The sequence below is a fragment of the Heteronotia binoei genome, chromosome 3 (assembly GCF_032191835.1).
Source record: "Heteronotia binoei isolate CCM8104 ecotype False Entrance Well chromosome 3, APGP_CSIRO_Hbin_v1, whole genome shotgun sequence".
Classification (NCBI taxonomy): domain Eukaryota; kingdom Metazoa; phylum Chordata; class Lepidosauria; order Squamata; family Gekkonidae; genus Heteronotia; species Heteronotia binoei.
Genome location: NC_083225.1, coordinates 59,703,114 through 59,726,369, shown reverse-complemented (window position 1 = coordinate 59,726,369; position 23,256 = coordinate 59,703,114). Strand labels below are relative to the sequence as shown.

Sequence of the window (23,256 nt, the reverse complement as noted above, 5' to 3'; positions counted from 1 at the left end):
ATTTTCCTGAGCTGAATCAGCCACGGGGGAGAGGCAGTTATTTGCCCCATTTTGGAGCTGCACCCATATGAACACTGCCTGGAGTCATATTGTGGGAACAAATCTGTATGTTATTATTCATTTAGATTTCCAGTCCAGCATTTGAACAAGTTAGTCAATCAGAGCAACATAGAAAAAAAATTAGTATTTTGAGCAAGGCCGAGATCGAGAAATCACCTGACCCTTGTTTTAAGTGAATAGGACATTAGCCGTCATTCATTTATATCAAGGGTGTCAACTCCCATTAGCACATGTGGAAAGCATCAACTGGGCTAGCCAGTTAAATTTTTATGTTCCCTATGGCCTGAATTTACAACTTTTGTGTAGACTCCAGTTGCACAAGTCATAGGCATTCAAAATGTTGTCACGTCTCTTCTGTTTAGCTTTCCACAAATTCCAGATAATTCTCCCATTTCCCCAGAGTACTTGCCCTCAAAATACTTGTTAATGATGAACACATTCATGATCATGCAAAAGAACACAAAGTAGTCCTGGCAGGAGTTATTTCCGGTGAGGTCATTTCAACCTTTATTTAACGGTATTACATGCACAGTTGATCCTGACATTGTAATGAAGAAGAGCATTAAAAATGAGTGACTGTGGGCCGTTTCCTTGGCAACTTAAGTTTCCAAAAACTGAAATCTGGAGCTACTAAAGGATGCCTGTTTATACAACCATCAACATGGATTAGAATCCTAATTTTTATAGTCTTCTGTGAGACACTATCCTGATGGGTGTATCTTCTGGCTGTGTACTCTGAGTCATTATTTTGAATGAAATATTTTTTTTTAATATCTAGTAAAATACAGGGAGAAATTTCAAATATAAACAAAAGTAGGCTAGATCCAAGCTCACACCAACAGAAGGAATTCATCAGTGAAGATCTTTCCCATTTTTGCCCCCACCCATTAAAAAGCCACCACTGAAGGTTTAGTCCCCCTCAAGCAAGCCATGTACCACAGAAAAGAGCAACAAGGAGAAGAAAATAAGCAAAATTGCCCCCACCCCTGCTCTTGCAAGACCTTTTGCTCCATTCACTGAGTGTCTTCTGCTCACACCGGTATATTTGTTGGGGTAAATGTGCCTAATTTCCTCTTCTTGTGGCAGCTCCCAGTGCCACATAGCATATTGTTGAGGATCACTTGAAGTGGCTTTTGTGGATCTGCTCTGGGACAGAGAAGGCAGGGTAGGTATCCATTGGAACAAGCATCTTCCATTTTCAGGTAGAATTCATTGTCCTCAAATAAACCAGAGAATAGTGTTTAAGTGTTTTATCTAGTAACCCATCATGAAACCCAGGATCCAAAGAACCAGGAAACTAGTTTATGTGCCCAGGTGGACTTTGGAATTGTGGTTCTCAAACAGCAGCTATCTTGGTCACAAGGTTAACCATTTTTGAAACCAAGGCATGTTCCAAAAGCTGTTTCTATTGTTGCTTTGTTGAAAAAGGAAAAGGTGAAACTTCTGCCTGGGTGTGTCTCAATGCACCTAAAGTAACTTTTTGCATCCCATCCAGATTTCACCTAACACAATTCTAGGTATTTTAATCTATTTAGATAGAATTGTAAAAGCTCTTAAAATTGGCTGCACGGGTTTTTTAAAGTTTGAAAATATACATGCTGCTAGAAGAGTATATAGCTAAACTGCCAAATGAAATATGGAGGAGGAGGAAACTGGGTTTATACCCTGCCCTTCACTCAGAGTCTCAGAGCAGCTTACAGTCTCCTTTCCCTTCCCCTCCCTAACACATGCATCCTGTGAGGTAGGTAGAGAGAGTTCTTTCAAGAACTGCTCCTGAGAGAACAGCTCTGAGAGAATTTGTGAATGACTCAAGGTCATATCAGCAGATGCATGTGGGGGAGTGGGGAATCAAACCCGGTTCTCCTAGCTAAGAGTCTGTGCACTTAACCACTATACCAAACTGACTCTAGTTGCATTGTTTATTTCCATTTGTATAAATTTCTGCTTTCTGATCAAAAGAGCAAACATATGCATCGAAGTTATCTTAATGATAATGTGACATTTTGAAATTAATGACATAAAATGCCTATTTGGAAAAAAACTGAATGAAAGAACAAAAGAAAGTGTGTCTCTTTGGGGGGAAAATTGAATGAAAGAACAAAAGAAAGTGTAATTAATGCAGCTAAAGTTGTGAATGAGCACAAAATACTGAATCTACTGGCAGCACCATGGGTTTTTAGAAAGTGGGCGGGACTTTTGCCCAGCAAGACTTCTGATTGGCCATTGAAGATTTGACTGCCTGTAGATTTGTCATGGAACAAGCATCTTCACTGTATGACTGAAGCTGTAGCAGTCATTTTATGGCTGGAATAGTCTCTGGCTGCAGCCATTTTATGTCTGTGCCCACCAAGCTATGTCACAATTCCAATGGTGCCCTGAGGCTCAAATAACTTAGGGACCCTTAGACTTTCTAGGGTCTGCACTGCTCCTATGGCACAGAAATCAAGGTGGCAACTGTAACTTACAAATCTACTCATTCTCCAAAAAGCATGGAAATAATAAGTTAAGCACTTAATTCAGAGTGCCTTAGTGTTTTCTTTAAATGGAATGCCTTTTCATGTTGTAACACGTATTTCATTCTGTAAGCCTACTATGTTCTTCACTTTGAAAGGAAATTGTCTTTTCCCTTTTTTCCAATTTGAAGATTTATTTATTTCTCAAATTTCTCAAAGATGGTTAGACTGAAACTGAGATGGCCCCCACCTTTCCTAAATGCCACTTTATACATTCCTTTTCATCTATGTACTTCCATTTGGTTGCACAGGGTTTTTTAAAGTTTGAAATTATGGCCCAAACACGCTCATCCCAATCAGATAATAGTTTGCTGGCGCTCCAAAAGAAACACAGAGTGTCTTTGCAGTGTTCCTCTTCTTTTCAATGAAGTATTTATTTATCTGGAAAACTTACATACCACCTCTTCAAAAAGATGTAAAGTCAATGAGGAAAGCTACCCATACGAGAACTCCATGTATTCATCACAACTTTCTGAGGGCTCTAGATCTGGGAGACTTTATAAAGTCTCAGTGGTTGGATTGAGGTGGTGTATTGGTTTTGATGTGTTTTTCATGTCCATTTTTACTAAGGTTTGCTTTTCTAGATACACAATTAGAGACTGAAGTGATGGATTTCTACGAAGAGACAAAAGTTAAATTTGCTGAACTCTCTGAGGAACTCTTGTGGGATTACATCCACAGTGGAGAGCCAATGTAAGTATGGTAATTGGGTGTACATGACTGAATTTAAATGCTAAATTGCTAAATGGCTCTACAAAGTGTATGTTGTGAGGCACTGCATGTACATTGAGCAAAGGCACTAGTGTGATATATAAAGCAAACCTCTAGTCATAGCCTGAGAACATAATATTGTAAAATATTTTATGTTTGGCTTTTAGCAATAGTGGGATGATCAGAGGCACCTTTTCAGATTTCATTATGGGGTTAGACTGGGGGGAGAGAAGGATTCACATTGAGCCTTAGTGTATAGTCAAGATTAAATGGGAACAGGCAGGGCTTTTTTTGTACTCCTTTGCATATTAGGCTATACCTCCTGATGTAGCCAATCCTCCTGGAACTTACAGAAGGCCCTGTAAGAAGAGCTCTGTAAGCTCTTGGAGGATTGGCTGCATTAAGGTGGTGTACCCTAATAGGCAAAGGAATTCCTGCTATTACAAAAGCCCTGGGAACAGGTATATGTAAAAAGCCTTTTAATACTTTGTAATAGCTACAGTGGGGATGTGAAGTGGTACAATATAGCCTGATCTGGAAAACTAAACAGGGTTGGTATTTGAATGGGATACCACCAAGGAAGACTTTGCAGAGGAAGGCAATGGTTAATCACCTCTGATGAATCACTTGCCATGGAAGACCCTATAGGGATTGCCAAAAGTTGGCTGTGACTTGATGCCACTTTATCACACAGTGATATTATCAGTGCAGCCCAGTGTCTTCCGTCTCCATTTTTATAAGGAAATGGTACTACATACCTAGTATGTAGGCACATTTATTTAAAGCAATAATTACTCTTTGTGGCAGAACCAGTGTGTGGGCCTGAAATTTAGGTGTTCCTGAAAAATAGTCCTCAGGTGGTTGGAAACTTGGGGAAGAAAGGAGTGCCCCCACCTTTCCTAAATGGCACCCCTGAAAATTACTCAAATATGATCCAGACTTCAAGACAATACTTCAAAGAAATCTGTATTTTTGTACTACATTTTTCTGCACTTTTCAGCTAAAAGAACCATAGCTTAAGAGAGGCTTTCAGCAATTACAAACTCACCCATAGCAATTAAAATACAATTTAGGTCTCTCTGCAGGCATGGTTGGTTGCTGCCTCCTCTCTCTGACTTCACTAATAGAATCTGGGGGAAGGGGAGCTCTCAGCTGGACCTGGTTCTAGGCATGCTGGAATAGTGCCTGACTGCAGTGGCTGCATTCTGGATACAAAAGAGCTTTTGAGCACCTCTGTACCACAGCCTATGATTTACTTCTGTATTCATGCATTCATTTCTGTTATACTTTACTTCCCAACGGGAATCCCAGGTGCCTTACAATAAAGAAATAATAAAGTTCCAAAATACAGGGGGGTGGGGGGAACAGAAGAATGTAGAATAAAGGGCTTCTCTGTATAAACAGATCTTCCTCTGAGCATTAGCTGTGATTCTCAATCTAAGAGCTGTTTGGCCCTTGCATTTTGGCTTGTGCCACTGGCTGCACCTAAGCCTTATGTACCCATAGGCAAAGGAGAAACAACCTTAGCTAGATCTTCCTTAGCTGCTAGGATCCAGCCAACAGGATCATCCCCACTTCTTTCCTTGCCATGATGTATCACAGACCTTTTGCTTATTTGAGGTTTTGTGCAAGTTGTTGGGCACCTGAGGAAGCTGCTTTTGAAAGGGAAAACTCAAATGAACCTCACAGTGTGGCTGTAGGATCTCTGTGTTCTGAAGCATGCAGCTGACCAAAATGATGTGGTTTAAGTGGTAAACTCCTTGGATTTTTAGGAAGAATGTCAGGTTTACAAATTATGATGTTTGGCCAGTTGTTGTGAGGGATTGACAGTAAACTAGGAAGTTTCCCTTGCTATGAGGATTTTGTAACTGATTCATAATTAATCGTGGTTCAGAAGAATAGTATATGGAATGTAAACATGCCCACAAAATTTCATGCTGTAGAGGAGAAACATGCCATCTGGGTTTATGTAATGGCACAACAGCCTGGAAATTAGTCTCAGCAGAATCCGACACACCAGTATCCTCAAAGGTTGCTTCTAGGAGTTTTACAGTGGTTGTCACACTAGCAGTGTGAATATTTCTCAACTCACACTGGCAATCGAGGTTCCACACATCATGCAGTGATCCATTAGTAGATGTGTTTTCTCTTTTGTCATATTATATCTCCCACACACACACACCCCATTCCATTGCTGTTGTCCTGCTACAGTCATGGGTCCCCGTCCACTGTTTTCCCCTTTAGAAAATTTTTGAACACATTTGTAGTCCTGAAAAAGAATAGTGCAGTACTTCAACCCCATGCAGAAAAAGAGATACTAAAAGAGAGGGTTCGTCAGTGTCTAGTTTTCTGTATTAAAAGAGCATTCCTGAAGTTCTCTCCACCTTAATTCTTCCTTGGAGACAAGTAAGTCTTGCCAGTGCACAGTAACAAGCCTCTGGATTAGTTTAACAACAGAGTCCCCTCTTACAATGACACTTGAGCCAGTTATCTGTCCAGGAATGCAAACAGGTTCTGTAAAGTGGGGTGGGAGAAAGGATCTGCAGCCTTGTCTTTCTTAACCAGCGCTAAAATGTATCCTAACCTTATGGCAGGAGTATCTGGGTAAAGGTGACAGCTGGATTCAAGTCCAGTAGCACCTTAAAGAATAAGGGGTGTGTGGTTGTGGGGTTTTTTTTTTTTGGGGGGGGGGGTGTATGAGCTTTTGAGAGTCAAAGCTCCCTCCATCAGATATGAAGGGAATGGGGATCTGTACCATTCCATTCTCTTGCCCAGTATTGAAGTGTTGCCCCCAACCGTGTAAGGAGCATGTTCTTTAGCAGGCTGATGTTTGTTCCAACCAATGAAGCAATTCAGTTCCTGTGAAAGCACTCTTCTTGGTGCTCCAGAGTTCCACAGATAACAGCAATTGTAGGTTTTAAGCAAATATGCAGCAGAAAGGGATGTTCCTTTTGTATTGAAACCAAAGTCCTCGGTTCTCTTCCGCACGCATTAAAAAGATCATCCATGCACCATCATGCCAGGAAAAGTAATGGGGTTTTTTTGGCTTTTAAAAAAGTTTCTTTTAATAGAAAACATGGGCTGTTCATGACTGCAGCTGCCTTATACTGATTCAGACCCTTGGTCCATCTGAGTCAACATTATCTACTTAGACTGGTAGCAGCTCCTCAAAGACTCAGGCAGAAGTCTTTCACATCACCTACTGCCTGATCCTTTTAATTGGAGATACCAGGGATTGAACCTGGGACCTTCTGCATACAAAGCAGATGCTCTACTACTCAGCCACAGTGAATAAAGGACAACATTGTGTGGAAATACACACAAAAATATTCTCACTCTACTTGAGTTGCTGAATGGGAATAAAAGTTCAAAATGAAAGAAGCCAAAGACTAGTAAAATTAATATATTCCCCAAAAATCAATTTGTAGTTATCATGATTTGTATTCCGGTTCCTTCTCCTTGTGTGAGTAGTGGGACAGTTTATAGAACTTTCAGATTGGTTCTCATCCCAGAGGGGTACTGAATGTGGAGACATTGTATGTATGTATTTAGAAAAGTTGTATGCTTCCAACTGCAGTGCGGCTAGCAATGCTAGTTAGCTTAATTTATGGAGGTTTATTCATCAAATTGAGTACAGGAAGCAATTTGCAGGGTCGGCCTGATGCCCCATGGCGCCCTAGGCAGACTCGCTGCCTGGTGCCCCCCCAAGCGCCCCTTTGCACCTCCCCCTGCGGCTCCGTGCTCCCCGCAGTTCCTCCCCTCTCTGCCTCCTCCCCTCCCCCACCCCACGTCGATTTCAATGCCGGAACCGGCTCTAATGCCATGTTCTGGCTATCTAAAACCCTCCCTGGCTGATCACTCGATTGGCGGGTAAAACCACGGGCTGGGCTGCACTCACAGTCTGTCAGGACCAGTGTCCTAAAAGGGTGGCCCCACTGCCACCACTCCCATCCAGGAAGTGGGGAGGGGAGGAGTCAGTGGCAGCAGGGCTGCCCTTTCAGGACGCTGGTCCTGACAGACTACAAGCGATTGGCTGGGGGGGGGGCTTTAGATAGCCGGAACACGGCGCTAGAGCTGGGTCCAGCATTGAAATCAACATGGGGTGGGGAAGACGAGGGGAAGGAGGGGAGGAGGTGCGGAGCTGTGGGGGGGAGTGTGGAGCCACGGGGAGGCAAAGGGAAGGGAACGGAGGGGTGGGCAGCAGTAGTGGACAGAGGAGGCAGGCAAACTAGTTGCTTGCCTGGGGCACTGGGAGGGGGTGGGGAGCCCAATTTGGCAACCCCACCAAATTGGCGCCCCCACCCTCCCAGCACCCTAGTTTGCCAAGCTGGCCCTGCCAGTTTGGTATAGTAATGAGAGAGTTAGACTAGGATGTGGGAAACCCAGATTCAAATCCGTACTCCACCGGTTATCTCTGCATAGCCAATCTCACAGGGTCGCTGTGAAGATAAAAGGGAGGAGAGGAGATCTATATAAGCATGGGGGACAAAGGTGGTGTGTAAGTGAAGTAAATAAATATTTTGAAGTGTCTAGAATACTAGTTTGGAAATTGGATGCATTAATTTTGCATCTTCGTGTGTACAGAAAAAGTCTAGAATATTTTCGCTAGTTCTTTGAGTCCAAGAGAGCTTGATTCCTTTTTACTTGACTAGCAGCCTCTTTTGCCACATGATATACAGTTTCTTGTGTCAAGGGGATTAAGAATTCAGAAAAAAAGTTGAACATTCCACTAGCAGAACATTTTGTCTCAGCAGTTATTTGAACCTACCTAAACTATTTAGTCTTATGTATATGTTTATAACATTAACTAGTCAGAACTGAGGTACTTAGTGTCTTGGCTTATCTCCCCCCCCCCTTAATTATTATCTAAATATTTTTCTTACCTTCTTAGGGACAAAGCTGGTGGATATGGGATCCAGGCTCTTGGGGGAATGTTAGTGGAATACGTGCATGGAGATTTCTTGAATGTGGTAGGATTTCCTCTGAATCGTTTCTGCAAGAAGTTAGCAGAATTATATTATCCACCCTCCAAGCACACCATCCACCGTATAAAGCATGATTCTATCCCTTCAGTAGAGACCTTTGAGATCCAAAGCGATGGGGAACGTGACTCTTCAGATACTATGTTGTGCAAAGATGTTAAGAAGCGAAACAGCGGCAGAATTATCCACCCCTCAGGAAAATGCATAAATGGCAACAGTAACTGTAATGTGCCTCTGGACTGTCAGAATGGTGTAAAGGAAAACACAACACAATTCCCACCTAAACTCGTGCAACTACTGGATGGTTTCAAGGCATCGAAGGTAAAATTGTTCATGGATCTGAGTAAATGTTTTTCAGCCAATAAAGTGGCATTTTGATGTATACAGTTCTTATTGGCCCAAATACATTCAGATGGTGCAACAAAGAGGCCCAAACCTTAACTGTTGGCATGCATGTGACTCTTTTTCTTCCCCCTCTTTCCTTCCCTTATGTGTGGAGAAAGGTCACAGGCTTCCTAATTTTAGAATCCTGAAATACAGTGTGCCAGGTTATCCAAATGCAGTTACCTAAGTAAAGTGGAACTTGTTTCCGCTTCATTGAGCATTAAATTATGGGTTAGAATCCTAATTTGTGGGAAGTAAATTAACTCCAATTTTTCCCGGCACCCACAGTCAAACTCGTTCTGTATGTGATAGTGTTTGAAAATATGGCAAGATGTCAGGTTTGTGCCTATCATGAAGAATCAGGTTTGTAAGGTCTAAATAAATCCTTTGGGGAAGTCTGATGAGTTTGTCTTGCTCAAAAGCTGTTATACAAAAAATGTCTGAGTGTCACCTCTACAATGTTCTTCTCTCTCAAGGGGAAGATGACACTCTGATAAACTTGAGTTCCTCTTCCTGCGGTCCCTGAAGGCAGGAAATTGATCGCACTTTCCATCAAGGGGGGGAGGAGCCCACCCTCAGTCTTTTTCCTGCCTCTACCTGAGAGAGCACTGGATTTAGAGAGCTCCTGAGATTTTCCTTTAAGGAACTCTTTTGGCTGCACTTTGTTTTTGTCCTACCTGTGTGCCTTTCTGGGTGCCTTTCCCTTTGTTTAAAAAACAAACACACTGTCTTTGTTCTTTGGGCCTCATCTTCCTGAGGCTGTTTACTTTTTGCCTGCTGCTTCAGTCTCAGTGATGTTGCAGCTGAGGTCTCTAACCATGGGACCTCCTCCGTGGAAGATGATCCCAGGCAGTGGAGTAGGAAATCCCTGCAAACCCACTTGCCCAGCCATCCCATCACGGCAGAGCTCCTGGAGAGAGCCATAGGCTTGGATCATGAAGAAGCAGTGATTTTTTGGCACTCTTGGAAGGCCATTGACTCCAGTGGACTTGAAAATTCTGTTTAGGATGGCAGTTAGTGGTTTACAAAGCCGCACTGAGCCCATTAGGGGAGGGCGGGATATAAATTTGATTAAATAAATAAAATCACTTTTTAAAAAGGATAATGAAGTGTTTTGAATTTTTTTTCAGTAATGAATACCTTTTCATATCTACAGGCATTGTTTGTGTCCAGTAAGCTGAAAATATTTGATCTTCTCAAAGAAAAGGGTGCCATGACCTCTGTGGACATTGCAAATCAAGTGAAAGCCTCTGTGCGTGGCACAGAAAGGCTGCTGGATGCCTGTGCTGCTCTTAGCCTTCTGGAAAAAAACCATCAAGGTGACCATTCACTGTGAAGCAGTTGGGAGAGGAGGCTTGGGAGAGCCTTGACGTGACACTATAAAACAGTCAGGTTGCTAACTAGAGTATTGGTTCGTAAAACTGAAGAAAAAATGCAACTAATGAAATCTCATTAGTTTAAAAATACTTTAAAAAATACATAGAAAGTAGCAAGTTCTGGCTCAGAAGAAGGGAGAAACTGGAACTGCTGGTTGAAAGTGCTGCTGAGTCACAGCTGATATGACATCCCCCTAAGGTTTTCAAGGCAGGAGATGTTCAGAGGCGATTTGCTGTGGCTTGCCTTTGCATAATGACTCTGGTATTCCATGGAGGTCTCCCAACCATTTACTAGCCAGAGCCAACTCTGCTTACCTTCTGAGTCTTTTTTAGCATTACTGATGCTAAAGTGTACAAGCGGATACACAATATTTTTTTATTCAGTATGTGAGAGCAGTCCTCGCTGTCTTTGAGAGCCCTGACAAAAACCCTTTGTCTGAATTGGGAAATCATAGAAGCAATTTTGAGTGGCACTTTGTTTTCTAACTGCTGTGATCTATAAGAACTGCTGCTCATTACATCTACATGCTGGTAGTTCACACAATGTACATATCCATATGGGTACATACTTGGCAACAGGTGAAATTGTTGTTATAAGGAAAATAGGCTTCATATGCATCTGCTCTTAGGCTGAGTAGCTTTAGGTGTTTTGGTGCTGCTGATGAAACACTGACATGGTGCTCCCATTAGTGTGTCTAGGTTTTGTGGCTTTCTGCTGGGTTCTGTGATGTGTAAGACCCCAAAGAGCTTCCCTTAACATCATTGTCATTAAATTGTTGCCAACCATCCACTCTGTTCTTGGTGCACCCTTCTCTTCACCTGGATGTCAGGTCCCATGCTTTAAGGCTGGTACTAGTCTACAGAACTGGCTCCCCACAGTCAGGATCAACTTTAGCAGAATGATGCAAACTGAGGTAGCTGCCTCAGGTGGTGAATTTGGGCTGCCAGGAAAGGTAACACAATTAGAGACCAGTACTTGACCCATAAACACATCCAGTTAGATATTTTCTTCCATAAGCCTCATGCAAATGAAGCTGCAGAAGAGTAGAAGGTGGTCCCGTTTCTGCTCTAGGTACCAAAATAGTTTGCCCAACCTTTCAGTCAGTATCCTATAGGAAGAGATATCTGCATGTTTCTAGGATATTTCCCATGATCCCACTGGTACAGAAGGTACCTAAACTAAGCTTTAAGTACTGTAAAATGGTCACTGTCAGGACTATATCTTTCAGTAGTAAGTGTATGTACGAACTGACCACAAGAAACAAAGAGAATATTTGGTTTCTGTTAAACTCAGCACAAAGTCTTGAGTTGTGGTCTTCAGCAGTGTTGTGAAGCTGCATCAAAGTCTATTCTTCAACTGGATGTTTCTAAAATTAAAAATACTGTTTTGTACTTCTAAAGAAAAACATTACTTACATTTCATATTTATTTGTTGTCTTGAAAGGTTACAGCAATGCAGATTTGGCAAACTTGTATCTGGTGTCAGACAGTGAATCTTCACTTCATGACTTTGTTCTTCATTGTAATGACCGCCTATGGCCTCTGTATACGCATTTGGAATTGGCAGTCAAAGAGGGGACTTCCCAGAACCATTGCACATTTGGGGAGAAAGGAGAGGATTTGTTTCAGGTAGCGGAGATTATACATTTTTGCAGGGTGGAGAAGACCTTTAGTTCAAAACAAAAGAGTACTGTGGAAAATCATTAAGGCTGTTTTTGTCATAATCATTCAAAATGCAGCTGTATTCATTTATCACAATAAACCAGGAGGTTACCACCTAGGATTGCCAAATCTGCGTTGAGAAATACCTGGAGATTTTGGGGGTGAAGCCTGAGGAGGGTGGGTTTTGTGGAAGGGAGGAACTTCAGCATGGTATAATACCCTCAAGAGCAGACATTTTCTCCAGGAGGAACTGATCTCAGTTGTCTAGAGATCAGTTGTAATTGTGGGAGATCTCCAGGTATTGTCTGGATGTTGGCATCCCTACTAACATTGTATGCTCAGAAATTAGTTTTTAAAGGGAAAGCAACAGTAGAAGCATGGGTCCTAAAAATCTGCATTTTATGCAATAATCTTTTATGTACACTTGATTTAAGGTGCAATCCTATAGTGCTAAGCAGTGTTGCACCCTTCTAAGTCCACTGAAGTGAACTGGTTAAAGGGAATAAATCTGTTTAGGATGTCACTGTGAGCCACATGGGACTTGAAAAGGTAAAGCTATGCTGGGCACCAGTACTTCATACTATGTATATCAAGCTGAACATTTTCTCCAAGAACATCAACAAAATAATTACGCATAGAAAACAGGCATTTCAAGATGAAAGCTAGGCTAAGCCCTTCTTCCTCCATCCAGGGTTTGTACGGAGAGTATTATTTTGCAATGAGAAGCAATTTTTCTGTATACCTAAGAAATCTCTTGAATGAGGAAATGTCTACAAATCAACTTGGTGTCCTTACAGTTAGAATAATTCAGAGGATGGAATAGATTTTAAAAATACAACAAGGAGAGGATTTTTCTTGTCTCAGAATTAACTCTCTTAAATCTGTTTAGTAGGTTCTTGATTTTATATGCCCTGACTTGGATGGGCCAGGCTAGCCCAATCTCACCAGATCTTGCAGGGTCAGCCCTGATTAGTGCTTGGATGGGAGACCACCAAGAAAATCTAGGGTCACTCTGCAGAGGCAGGCAAAGGGAAATCCCCTCAGATCACCTCTTGCCTTGAAAACCCTATGAAAACCCTATGGGTTTTCAAGTCCTCTGCAACTGTCACTTTTTTTTTTCAAGAGTCCCGTGGTGCAGAGTGGTAAAGCTGCAGTACTGTAGTCCTAAGCTCTGCTCACGACCTGAGTTCAGTCCCTGCGGAAGCTGGGTTCAGTTTACTCAACTTTCCATCCTTCTGAGGTTAGTAAAATGAGTACCCAGCTTGCTGGGGGGGAAAATGTAGATGACTGGGGAAGGCAATGGCAACCACCCCGTAAAAAGTCTGCCATGATAATGTTGTAAAAGCAACGTCACCTCAGAGTCAGAAATGACTGGTGCTTGTACAGGTACCTTTACCTGTATATATATATATAGGTAAAGGTACCTGTACAAGCACCAGTAATTTATATATATATATACACACACACACACACACAGAGTTCATTAAGCCATCTGATATAATCCTGAATGCCAAATTTTTATTCCTCTCTTCCTCCAAAGAACTCAGAGTACCATACATGGTCCTCCCTTCCACACTTTTATCACAACAACTCTGTGATTAAGAGTGACTGGACTAAGCTCACATAGCGAGCTTCATGGGGAAGTGAGAATGTTTTTCTGTTCTCTATTGAAATAGTCTCCAGAATAATCTGAAATGGCAGACAGTATTTTAAATAGATTGCACTGCTGTTGTAAAGTAATCTGATGTTAATATAAATAGAAATAATGTAAAAAGAAATACAATTTTAAAACTTGGTTAATTTTTTCCAGGATTGGGGTAAAAGCAGTGTAACTTCCAAAAGTGTGTATGTTTTATTAACATTATTATATATGCTATTCATTCTCACTGTTGGGAATGAGTTTAAATTCTTTGTTCTGCTTTTGTTTTTCCAGGATTTCTACTATCAAAGTACAGAGATGAAGCACCGTTTTATGAGTGCCATGCACAGCATTGCCAATGTGACAGCAAGAGATGTGGCCTCAGCTTTTGATCTTTCCCAGTTCAGAGTTGTATGTGATTTAGGAGGTAGGCATGACTTCAAAAACCTCCATGTTATATTGACAGAAAATATTGTCATTATAATTACCATCATGGCTGAGCCTGAGATTCTCAAAATAAACTTGTTTCCTCAGAGTGTAGTAACATTGCTCTTGTTATAAGCTTTTGCGGGGGGGGGGGGCATTGTAACATCATAGAACTATGGCATGGATACAGATAGAACTTTCCTTGGGTTTTATACATGTACTCAAGATGTTCTAATAGTGAAGTTCAAAGCTGTGAACTTGACTTCAGTGGACTCAAGGATGTAACTGCTTTGACTTGCACTATAAATTATGTAACAATTTAGAGTAGCTTGGGGGTTTCAAAGCTGAAGCTTTCAATGAGTTTCATTTTCAGAAGATGTGTGCAGTCTTTTTAAATTAAAAATGAATCACTATTTCCAAGGTGCACTTTCTCCATTGTATCTTTGTGATAACCTTACAATGTAGGCTAAGCTGAGCAACTGTGACTAGCCCAACATCACGCGATGAGCTTCATTCAGATTTAATTAAGCTTAACAGAAGCTCCCACTGTATTAATATTTTGCAGGGTGCACTGGAGCTCTAGCCTATGAACTCACTGAGACCTATCCGGAGATGAAAGTCACTGTATTTGACCTTCCAGATGTTATTGCAAATGCCCCCAGCTTTCACCCTTCAAGGCAAAACAGAGCTAAAGTATTTTTCTCATCAGGTAAACTTATCTATGGAGCATTGAGTATGTTGGTATGCATGGATGCTGAGTATGTATGCATGGATGCAAGTGAGGTTACTCCTAATGCAAACCTCTTTACACTGAACCTTCATGACTTTCCAATATGCTTAGCAGTGTTTCATCTAATCTGAGTTAGCTCACAGATTTTTAGCCTCCAGTTCACACATTTTTGTCTTAGCTCGGGAAGCATGACCCCAGAGCACACTAATTTATGCAGTTGATCACGACGTTATTTTTATTTTTATTTATTTATTTCGCATTTATATCCCGCCCTCCCCACCAAAGCAGGCTCAGGGCAGCTAACAACATTGGAAATCAACAATAGAACAATAAAACCATAAAACAGTTACAATAATCAGTTAAAATTAGATAATTTGCAATTTAAATTAATGCCAGTAACTCACAACTTTAATGTCAGTAGCTCACAAAGGAGAATTTTTGCTCACAAGATTTTGCAGCTTAGTTACTTTTGAAGGCACTGGTGAAACATGGTTAGGGATGAGCATGAACTATGTTTTTGTGGTTCGGTTCATGGTTTGTGACTGAACCATGAACTAAACTGGTTCATATTATTGGTGAGGCATTTAAACCAAACAGCTGAGTGGCGGGAGCTCTCCACCACTTAGCTGTTTGGTTTAAATGGCTTGGAGCTATTTAAACCCCTGCTTTCTGTTCCTTGCAGCTTTTTGTGGGGAGCAGAAAGCAGCGGCTTAAATGGATTTTTTAAATAGCTCAGGACTATTAAATGTTCAGGGCTTTTTTACCATGTGTCCAGACAATAAAAATGTCATTTATGTAATGCAGGTATAAGAGAGGTATGAATGGGTGGGAGTTTAAGAAGTGTTGCTCCAAGTCAGTCATAAAGATGTCAGCATACTGTGGGGCCATGTGGATGCCCATGGCTGTATCATTGATCTGGAGGAACAGGTTGCCGCCAAATCTGAAGTGAGTATGAGTGAGAACAAAATGGCAGAGCTTTGTGGCAAAGTCAGCTGTGTTGTCAGAAATCATGTCCCTTATGGTTTGTAATCCATCTTGATGTGAGATGTTGGTATACAGAGCTTCCACATCCATAGTGGCTAAAATATTTTCTGGAAGGCAGTTCCAAGATTGTATTTTCCTTAGAAAGTCTGTGATGTTGTGAACATAACTTGAAGTGTTGATGGCGTAGGGTCTTAGAATAGAGTCCATACATACAGATCTCCCCTCAGTGATAGTGCCAATGCCTGAGACAATGGGGTGTCCTAGGTTGCTGGGTTTGTGTATTTTGGTACCTGGTTGAGGTTCCTGTGGTGTGTCTGAAAGGATCGTTCCTGAATACGCAGTTATATTTGTGATGATATTGTTTAAGGGCTGCTTCACATGATTGTTTTTACACATATTACTTTGTTTATATTTGCCTCTTCCATCCTGGAGCTGAAGGCATCACACATAAGGATCCCAAGTGATCTCCTAACCTGCCATGAAGCAGACCCAGACCTGCTTATTTTCAGCACAGTAGCTGCATCATGTCTCTTTTAGCTTTGTGCTTATGTTGCCCATTTAACCAAGAAGGACCTCTCCAAACTGGATAAGTGGGTAACAACATGACCCTTAAAGTTTAGTGTGAAGTGATACATAGTATAGCAACAACAACAAATCCTGATTTCACATATAGATTGATGGGGTTCTGAACTGGTGATGGCTGACCAAGAAACCTTGGGGTCATGTTATATAGCTCAATAAAAATATCAACCCAATGTACAGCAGAGATGACCTAGGGATTATTATAAAAGCAAAGGAAAATAAAATGGCCTGTATCATAATGCTCTTGTATAGATCTGTGATACAAGCAGGATACCTGCAAGGACTTGCAGGGGGACATTTAACTTTCTCTTTTCCCCACTATTTCCTCATTCCTTCCCTGAAAGCCCCTATAACGTCTCCCCTTGTGCTGCTTCCTTCTTTCCTGCCCTCCTATCAGCCAACCTATCTTTATCTGCCCATCTTCAGTGTTTTCTTCTTTCCTCCTGCTGGCAGCCTCTGGAAGAACTGTGTCCAAGTTGCATGTTGTTATCTGCTTAGCCAGGCAGCACCCAGTTGCATGCTGTTGGCCAGGCTGGTCCTAGTTACATAATTGGGAATCTTCAAGGACTTGCATGAACACCTCACTTTCTCCTCCACTTTATTGCCTCTATCCCTTTTCCTGGCAGTCACCATATTCTCAACCTTCCCTGCTCCCCTCTTTCACACTCACCCACCAGTTTTCATTTTATCTGCTCCTCATCCTCAGTTATATTATTTACTTCATTTGTATCCCACAGTGAGCACCCAAAACAGCTTAAATCATTGTCCTGCCTTCCACTTTATCCTCACAACCACCCTCGGAGTAAGTTAGGCCAAAGGCCATGTGACTGCCTCTAAGACACTCATTGAGCTTCCACAGCAGAGTGGGTATTTGAAACTTTAACCGCTATATCACACTGGCTATGATGGGGTGGTTAAACATTAGCATGCAGTCAGACCTGGATGACTCATGCAAGCTGCATGGTAGCAAGCTGCCTGATGATTGCTGCCAGGCCAGCCCCTCATGAGTCTGCATTCAAAGGCCAAAACAACCCTGGATAGGCTTCTGCTTTTTACTGACAGAATCCAAAGCTTGAAGCCCAGCAATATTGATGTGGCTGCCTAACAACTCCTACAATGGCTACTGCAGAGGGCATTTTGTTCTTAATACTACAGGCATTGCTTCTGATGTTTTTGAAGGATGTTTAACCCGCTGCAGATTTTTCTGCAAACCTGGGACTTTCTCAGATTTGTAGAAAGATCAGTCTTGTTCTAGCATTTCTCGAGATGTAAGCAGGGTTTTTTTGCAGAAAAAACCCAGCAGGAACTCATTTGCATATTGGGCCACACCCCTGATGTCACCATTGTTTCATACAAGGCTTTTTTGTAGAAAAAGCCCAGCAGGAATTTATTTGCATATTAGGCCACACCTCCTGACACCAAGCCAGCTGGAATTGCTATCCTGTGTGTTCCTGCTAAAAAAAAGCCCTTTTTGGATATAAGTATCCACCAATGTTGAGGTGCAACTGTTTTATTGCAAGGTCTGGTGATTGTTGCTAGTTTAGAAGGTTATAAACTATGAAACTGAAAGAAAACTGTTAGTAAAGTCTGTCTACAGCTATTAGCTGTGATTACTTAAAGCAGGGATGGGGAACTTTTTTTCTGCCAAGGGTCATATGGATATTTATAACATCATTCGCGGGCCATACAAAATTATCAACTTAAAAAACAGTGCTCTGCCAAGGGAGAACGATTCAGGCCAACAAAATTAATGCAAATAATTGTTTTTCTATTTGAAGTCATGCGGAGAGAGCCTAATCTGGCACACATACCCACACACACCCAGCCCGCAGCCCTCAGCAAATGCATAGTTCCAGGGCTTTTTTGTAGAAAAAGCCCAGCAGGAACTCAGTAGCATATTAGACCACATCTCCTAATATTAGCATATTACATCACACGCTCATTAGCTTATTAGGCTACACCATCTGGGATAATCAAGTGCAAACTGAACTGTGACAGTCTTTTCCAGGCCCTGCAGCAATTCTGGCCGGCCAGCCAGGCCCCCGGGAGGCTGCCGCACAGTACATCTGGGTCCTGTGATCCCTGCTGGGCCCTGGAAAGGCTGCTGCACATCACGTCTGGGCCTCACGATCCTCGCTGGCCAGCCAGGCCCCAGGGAGGCTTCTACATGGCTCGGTTCAGCCCAGTAATCCCCGAGGGCCACACCAAGTGACCTCGAGAGCCGTATACGGCCCTCGGGATGGGGGTTCCTCACCCCTGACTTAAAGATTGGGAGGCAACAGAAGAGCCAGTTTGGTGTGGAGAGCCAGTTTGGTGTAGTGGTTAAATGTGCGGACTCTTATCTGGGAGAACCGGGTTTGATTCCCCACTCCTCCACTTGCACCTGCTAACATGGCCTTGGGTCAGCCATAGCTCTGACAGAAGTTGTCCTTGAAAGGGCAGCTGCTGTGAGAGCCCTCTCCAGCCCCACCCACCTCACAGGGTGTCTGTTGTGGGGGAAGGAAGGTAAAGGAGATTGTGAGCCGCTCTGAGACTCTTCGGAGTGGACAGCGGGATATAAATCCAATTTCTTCTTCTTCTTGAATATTTCCACTTAAGGGCAATAGTAAAACCTTTCTTTTCTGCCCCAAACAACATCCCTGCTCTCTACACTGGAAACTTTGACTACAGAGTTGCTGCTAGGATAACCAGAATGGATATAAAACTACTGAAAGGAAAATTTAATCATGTATATTGGCACTAATGAAAAGGTATTTTCAAACAGGTGACTTTTTCAAAGATAATCTTCCAGAAGCAGAACTTTATATTCTTTCACGAGTTCTACATGACTGGTGTGAAGAAAAGATTCATATCCTTTTAAGTAAACTATCTGCTGTTTGCAAACCAGGTAAGAGCTGTGAATTTTCATTCTCTATTTTTTCTTGTTACATATAATTCAGTAAGTTCTACAGTACATATAATTTAGTAAGTTTAGTAGTTTTACTAGTAGCATAGGAAGATTTCAATGCCATTAGCAGAAACCAAAATTTAATTTCAAAGTGTTTTTCTGTTCTCACTTAAAATGAACCTTCCCTCTTATCATTGTCTTTTCCAGCTATTTAGTGGTTTGTTCCTTAGAAAGACTCAGGCGGGAAGTCATGTTGGCCTGAAACAGCAAAGTTTGAGACCAGTGGTGTCTTTAGGATAGGTTTTATTCTTAGCATAAGCTTTTGTGTGCATTCCCTGAAGAAGTGTGTGTGCATGGGATAGAGAAGGTAGAGAAAGAAGTACTTTTCTCCCTTTCTCATAAGAATTTGTGGACACTCAATTAAATTGCTGAGCAGTTGGGTTAGAATAGATAAAAGGAAGTGCTTCTTCATCCAAAGAGTGATTAACACATGGAATTCACTGCCACAACTGCAAGCATGGACGGCTTCAAGATGGGATTGGATGGAGCAGAGGTCTGTTAGTGGCTATTAGTCACAAGGTATAGATGGAACTCTCTGGAGCAAGTGATGCTTTGTATTCTTGGTGCTCGGGTGGGGCAACAGTGGGAGGGCTTCTAGTATCCTGGCTCCACTGGTGAACCTCCTGATGGCACCTGGTTTTTTTTGTCACTGTGTGACAGAGTGTTGGACTGGGTGAGCAATTGGCCTGATCCAACATGGCATCTCTTATGATCTTATGTTTACACAAAAGCTTATACCCAGGATAAAACTTCGTTGGTCTTAAAGGTGATACTGGACGCAAATTTGTTTTGTTCCTTAGAAATTGTGGATAGAATTAATCATGACAAGAAGCAAAGGCTGTTACTCCAAATTACAGCCTTGTGTTGAGATTCCCCTCTTCTTAAGTAATGCTGTTTTTCTCTTTAAAAATGTATAAATATTGTGGCATATTTACAGGGTTGAATAGAGCAAGAACAAAACTACGAGTATATATTTTAAAAAAACAAAACACATAATGCCATGGAACAAAATTTGAGTGTAGTGGCACCTTTAAGACCAACGAAGTTTAAAAAGTGGGTGAGATTTGCATTAAAGCTGTTAAGAAGCTTTATTTCTACATCTTAAAAGCTGTGTGCTTTTTTCACATTGAAGTGGCCTAACAGTGTTCAGCTTCTTAAAGTCATAAAATGAAATGACAGTAAGTTACAGCCTTTTTAGAGTGATGCGGGCATTGGACAGGGGTGTGCATGCATCACAGGTCAGTGGTGTCATATGTAGATGCCCTCAGCTCTCCAGCCAGCAGTGTGAGTCTTGGAAGGGAAATTGCATGGTCCCAAGGAGAAAATGTTGTAGTTGGGGAAATGGTGTTCTTCCACAATGAGATTGCTTACTGAAGGGAAGCTGTGTCTATTCCCTGCACTGTGCATTGACATGCAGTCTTTGCTGAATATTACATATTCAAAGGTAGAACAAAAATGTTCTAAATGAGTAAGAACAGCAGCAACAATTTTAAACTGGAAAAGACTTCCAAATAAAACAAAAGCACTGAGGTACAGTTCATCAGAAGTAATATTGCCTAACTAAAACGTTACTGAAATAAAAAAGAGCCTGATAATCTGATGATAGAAGACTGGAAAGAAATGCCATAGACTCATAGAGCTGGAAAGGACCTCCAAGGTCATCTAGTCCAACCCCCTGCACAATGCAGGAAACTCACAAATTCCTCCCCCTAAATTCACAGGATCTTTATTGCTGTCAGATGGCCATCTAGCCTCTTTAAAAACCTCCAAGGAAGGAACCTTCTGAGGAAGCCTGTTCCACTGAGGAATCGCTCTAACTGTCAGGAAGTTCTTTCTAATGTTGAGCCAGATACACTTTTGATTTAATTTCAACCCACTGGTTTTGGTCCTGCCTTCTGGGGCCAAAGAAAACAATTCCACACCATCCTCTATATAACAGCCCTTGAAGATGTACTTGAAGATGGTGATCATATCACCTCTCAGCCGCCACCTCTCCAGGCTAAACATCCCCAGCTCCTTCAGCCTTTCCTCATAGGACTTGTCTCCAGACCCCTCACTATCTTCATCGCCCTCCTCTGGACCCCTTCCAGCTTGTCTGTATCCTTCTTAAAATGTGGTGCCCAAAACTGAACACAATACTCCAGGTGAGGTCTTACCAGAGCAGAGTAAAGCGATACCATCACATCACGTGATCTGGACACTATACTTCTGTTGATACTGCCCAAAATTGCATTTGCCTTTTTAGCCACCGCATCACACTGTTGACTCATGTTCAGTGTATTATCCACTAAGACCCCTAGATCCTTTTCGCACATACTACTGCTAAGACAAGTCTCCCCCATCCTATAACCATGCATTAGATTTTTCCTACCTAAATGCAGAACTTTACATTTATCCCTGTTAAAATTCATTTTATTGATTTTAGCCCAGTTTTCCAGCCTGTCAAGGTCATCCTGTTTTTATCTTCTACTGCAGGGGTGGCCAACGGTAGTTCTCCAGATGTTTTTTTCCCTACAACTCCCATCACCCCCAGCCATTGACCATGCTGGCTGGGGCTGATGGGAGTTGTAGGCAAAAAACATCTGGAGAGCTACCGTTGACCACCCCTGTTCTGTATTTGCAACCCCTCCCAATTTAGTATCATCAGCAAATTTAATAAGCATTCCCTCTATTCCTTCATCCAAATTGTTTATAAAGATGTTGAACAAAGCAGGTCCCAGGACAGATCCTTGAGGCACTCCACTTGTCACTCCTCTCCAAGAGGATGAGGAACCATTCACATGAATTGAAAGGCTCTCAAACCCCCTTGTATTTGAAGACATGGTCTCCTAATTTCTGGATTCAAAACTGCAGGGAAAGAAGGAAATCATCCAGCTCTGAAACCCATTCTATAGATTTTTTAAAAAATGAAATTAACAATTTTGAAATTAGGCATGGTTTATTAAACAATTTTTGTTTCTCTTTTGGACATGCAGGAAGTGCTTTGTTAGTAGCAGAAACCGTGCTGGATGAAAAGCAAACAAGTCCTGTCCGAGCTGTTTTACAGTCTCTCACCATGACAGAAGGCAAGCAAAGAAGTGGTTCAGAATACCAGCAGTTACTGGAAAAATATGGATTCACTAGTGTGCAGATTAAGATAACAGGAAATCTGTTAGATGTAATTCTGTGCTTCAAGAAAGTGTCTGCCCATTAAACTGAGTACCCAATACCTGAGGCAAGCAAATTCATCTCCCAGAATTAATATATGTTTTTATATTTGTGGTCTTAATTTCTGCTCAGGACTGCTGTGATACAGGATGAGCCGTTTATAAAACCTTATACTACTTCTCTTGATTAAAACAGCCCTAAGAAAAATTCTAATTTTCTTTCTTCTCAGTGGATTAGGAAAGCCTTATTGTATGGTCAGAGACTGTTTCTGGCTGTGAATGTATATTGACTCCTCATCCTTACTTGTTTTCTTTGAAAGAGCTCTTCGAAATTCAAGTTACAAATAGGAAACCAGAGAAACCAAAAAGTTGCATTTTAAAATGCTCAAATGACTTCACCAGGATTGCAGATGTGCAAACTTTTACTTATTTTGTATCCATATAGAAAAGAGAGAGAGAAAGAGGATACATTGTACATCCAGACTAGTCTTCTATTTATTCCTAGCAGTAGGAAATGCTATACAGTTTGAATGCATGGAAAAACTTGGTAAGATCTCAAAAGGGGGAAAAAAGAGTTTTGACTTTGGGAAGCTGCTTTCTGGATATCATTTGAAAAATGGATCCCAAGTGGTTTGAAAGGAACATTCTTAAAGAAAATGGGATTATAATGACTTGTGTTCTTCAGAAAAAAAACAAGCACAAATTCTCAAAACTCCATCACATGGTACAGTATAAGGATTAAATCTCTCCTTGCAAGCTAGCCCTGTGTTTCTGGAATTCTTCATATACTTTAGTTTTAAACTGGATGCTCCAAATTCGTGATTGCAGTAAATGTGTCTTATTTAAACTTAACCATATTAATAATCTAACAGGATGTTTTCCTTTTGGATTCTCTGATTACTGAGTATGTGCATGGCCAAGTCTGAATGGATTTCAGAAGATTAACCAAATAAAAAGTTATAAATATATCCATTCATACTTCACAGGGCCAAGAAGAATTGTAATGTTTTACTTCATCCTTTAAAAGAGTAAAAATAGAGGATTTCTTTCTGCCTGCCAATACCTTACCCAGCAACAAATATCTTTATTTCAGTAGCAGACAGAAGGGTTGTGG

General features: G+C 41.5%; 1 protein-coding gene across 2 annotated transcripts in view; it reads left to right on the top strand.

The window, feature by feature from the left end:
* Window positions 1-22,350, top strand: part of ASMTL (acetylserotonin O-methyltransferase like) — a 32,626-nt gene extending 10,276 nt beyond the window's left edge. Inside the window, exons 6-13 of one of the 2 annotated variants that reach the window (XM_060233901.1) lie at window positions 3,158-3,266; window positions 8,176-8,587; window positions 9,807-9,969; window positions 11,471-11,655; window positions 13,622-13,754; window positions 14,319-14,462; window positions 18,814-18,936; window positions 21,972-22,350. In XM_060233901.1, coding sequence (XP_060089884.1) covers window positions 3,158-3,266; window positions 8,176-8,587; window positions 9,807-9,969; window positions 11,471-11,655; window positions 13,622-13,754; window positions 14,319-14,462; window positions 18,814-18,936; window positions 21,972-22,189 — 1,487 coding nt within the window. In that variant the 3' untranslated portion in view covers window positions 22,190-22,350. The remainder of the gene's footprint in view (window positions 1-3,157; window positions 3,267-8,175; window positions 8,588-9,806; window positions 9,970-11,470; window positions 11,656-13,621; window positions 13,755-14,318; window positions 14,463-18,813; window positions 18,937-21,971) is intronic. The other variant, XM_060233902.1, reaches the window with a different exon arrangement.
* Window positions 22,351-23,256: the final 906 nt, after the last annotated feature.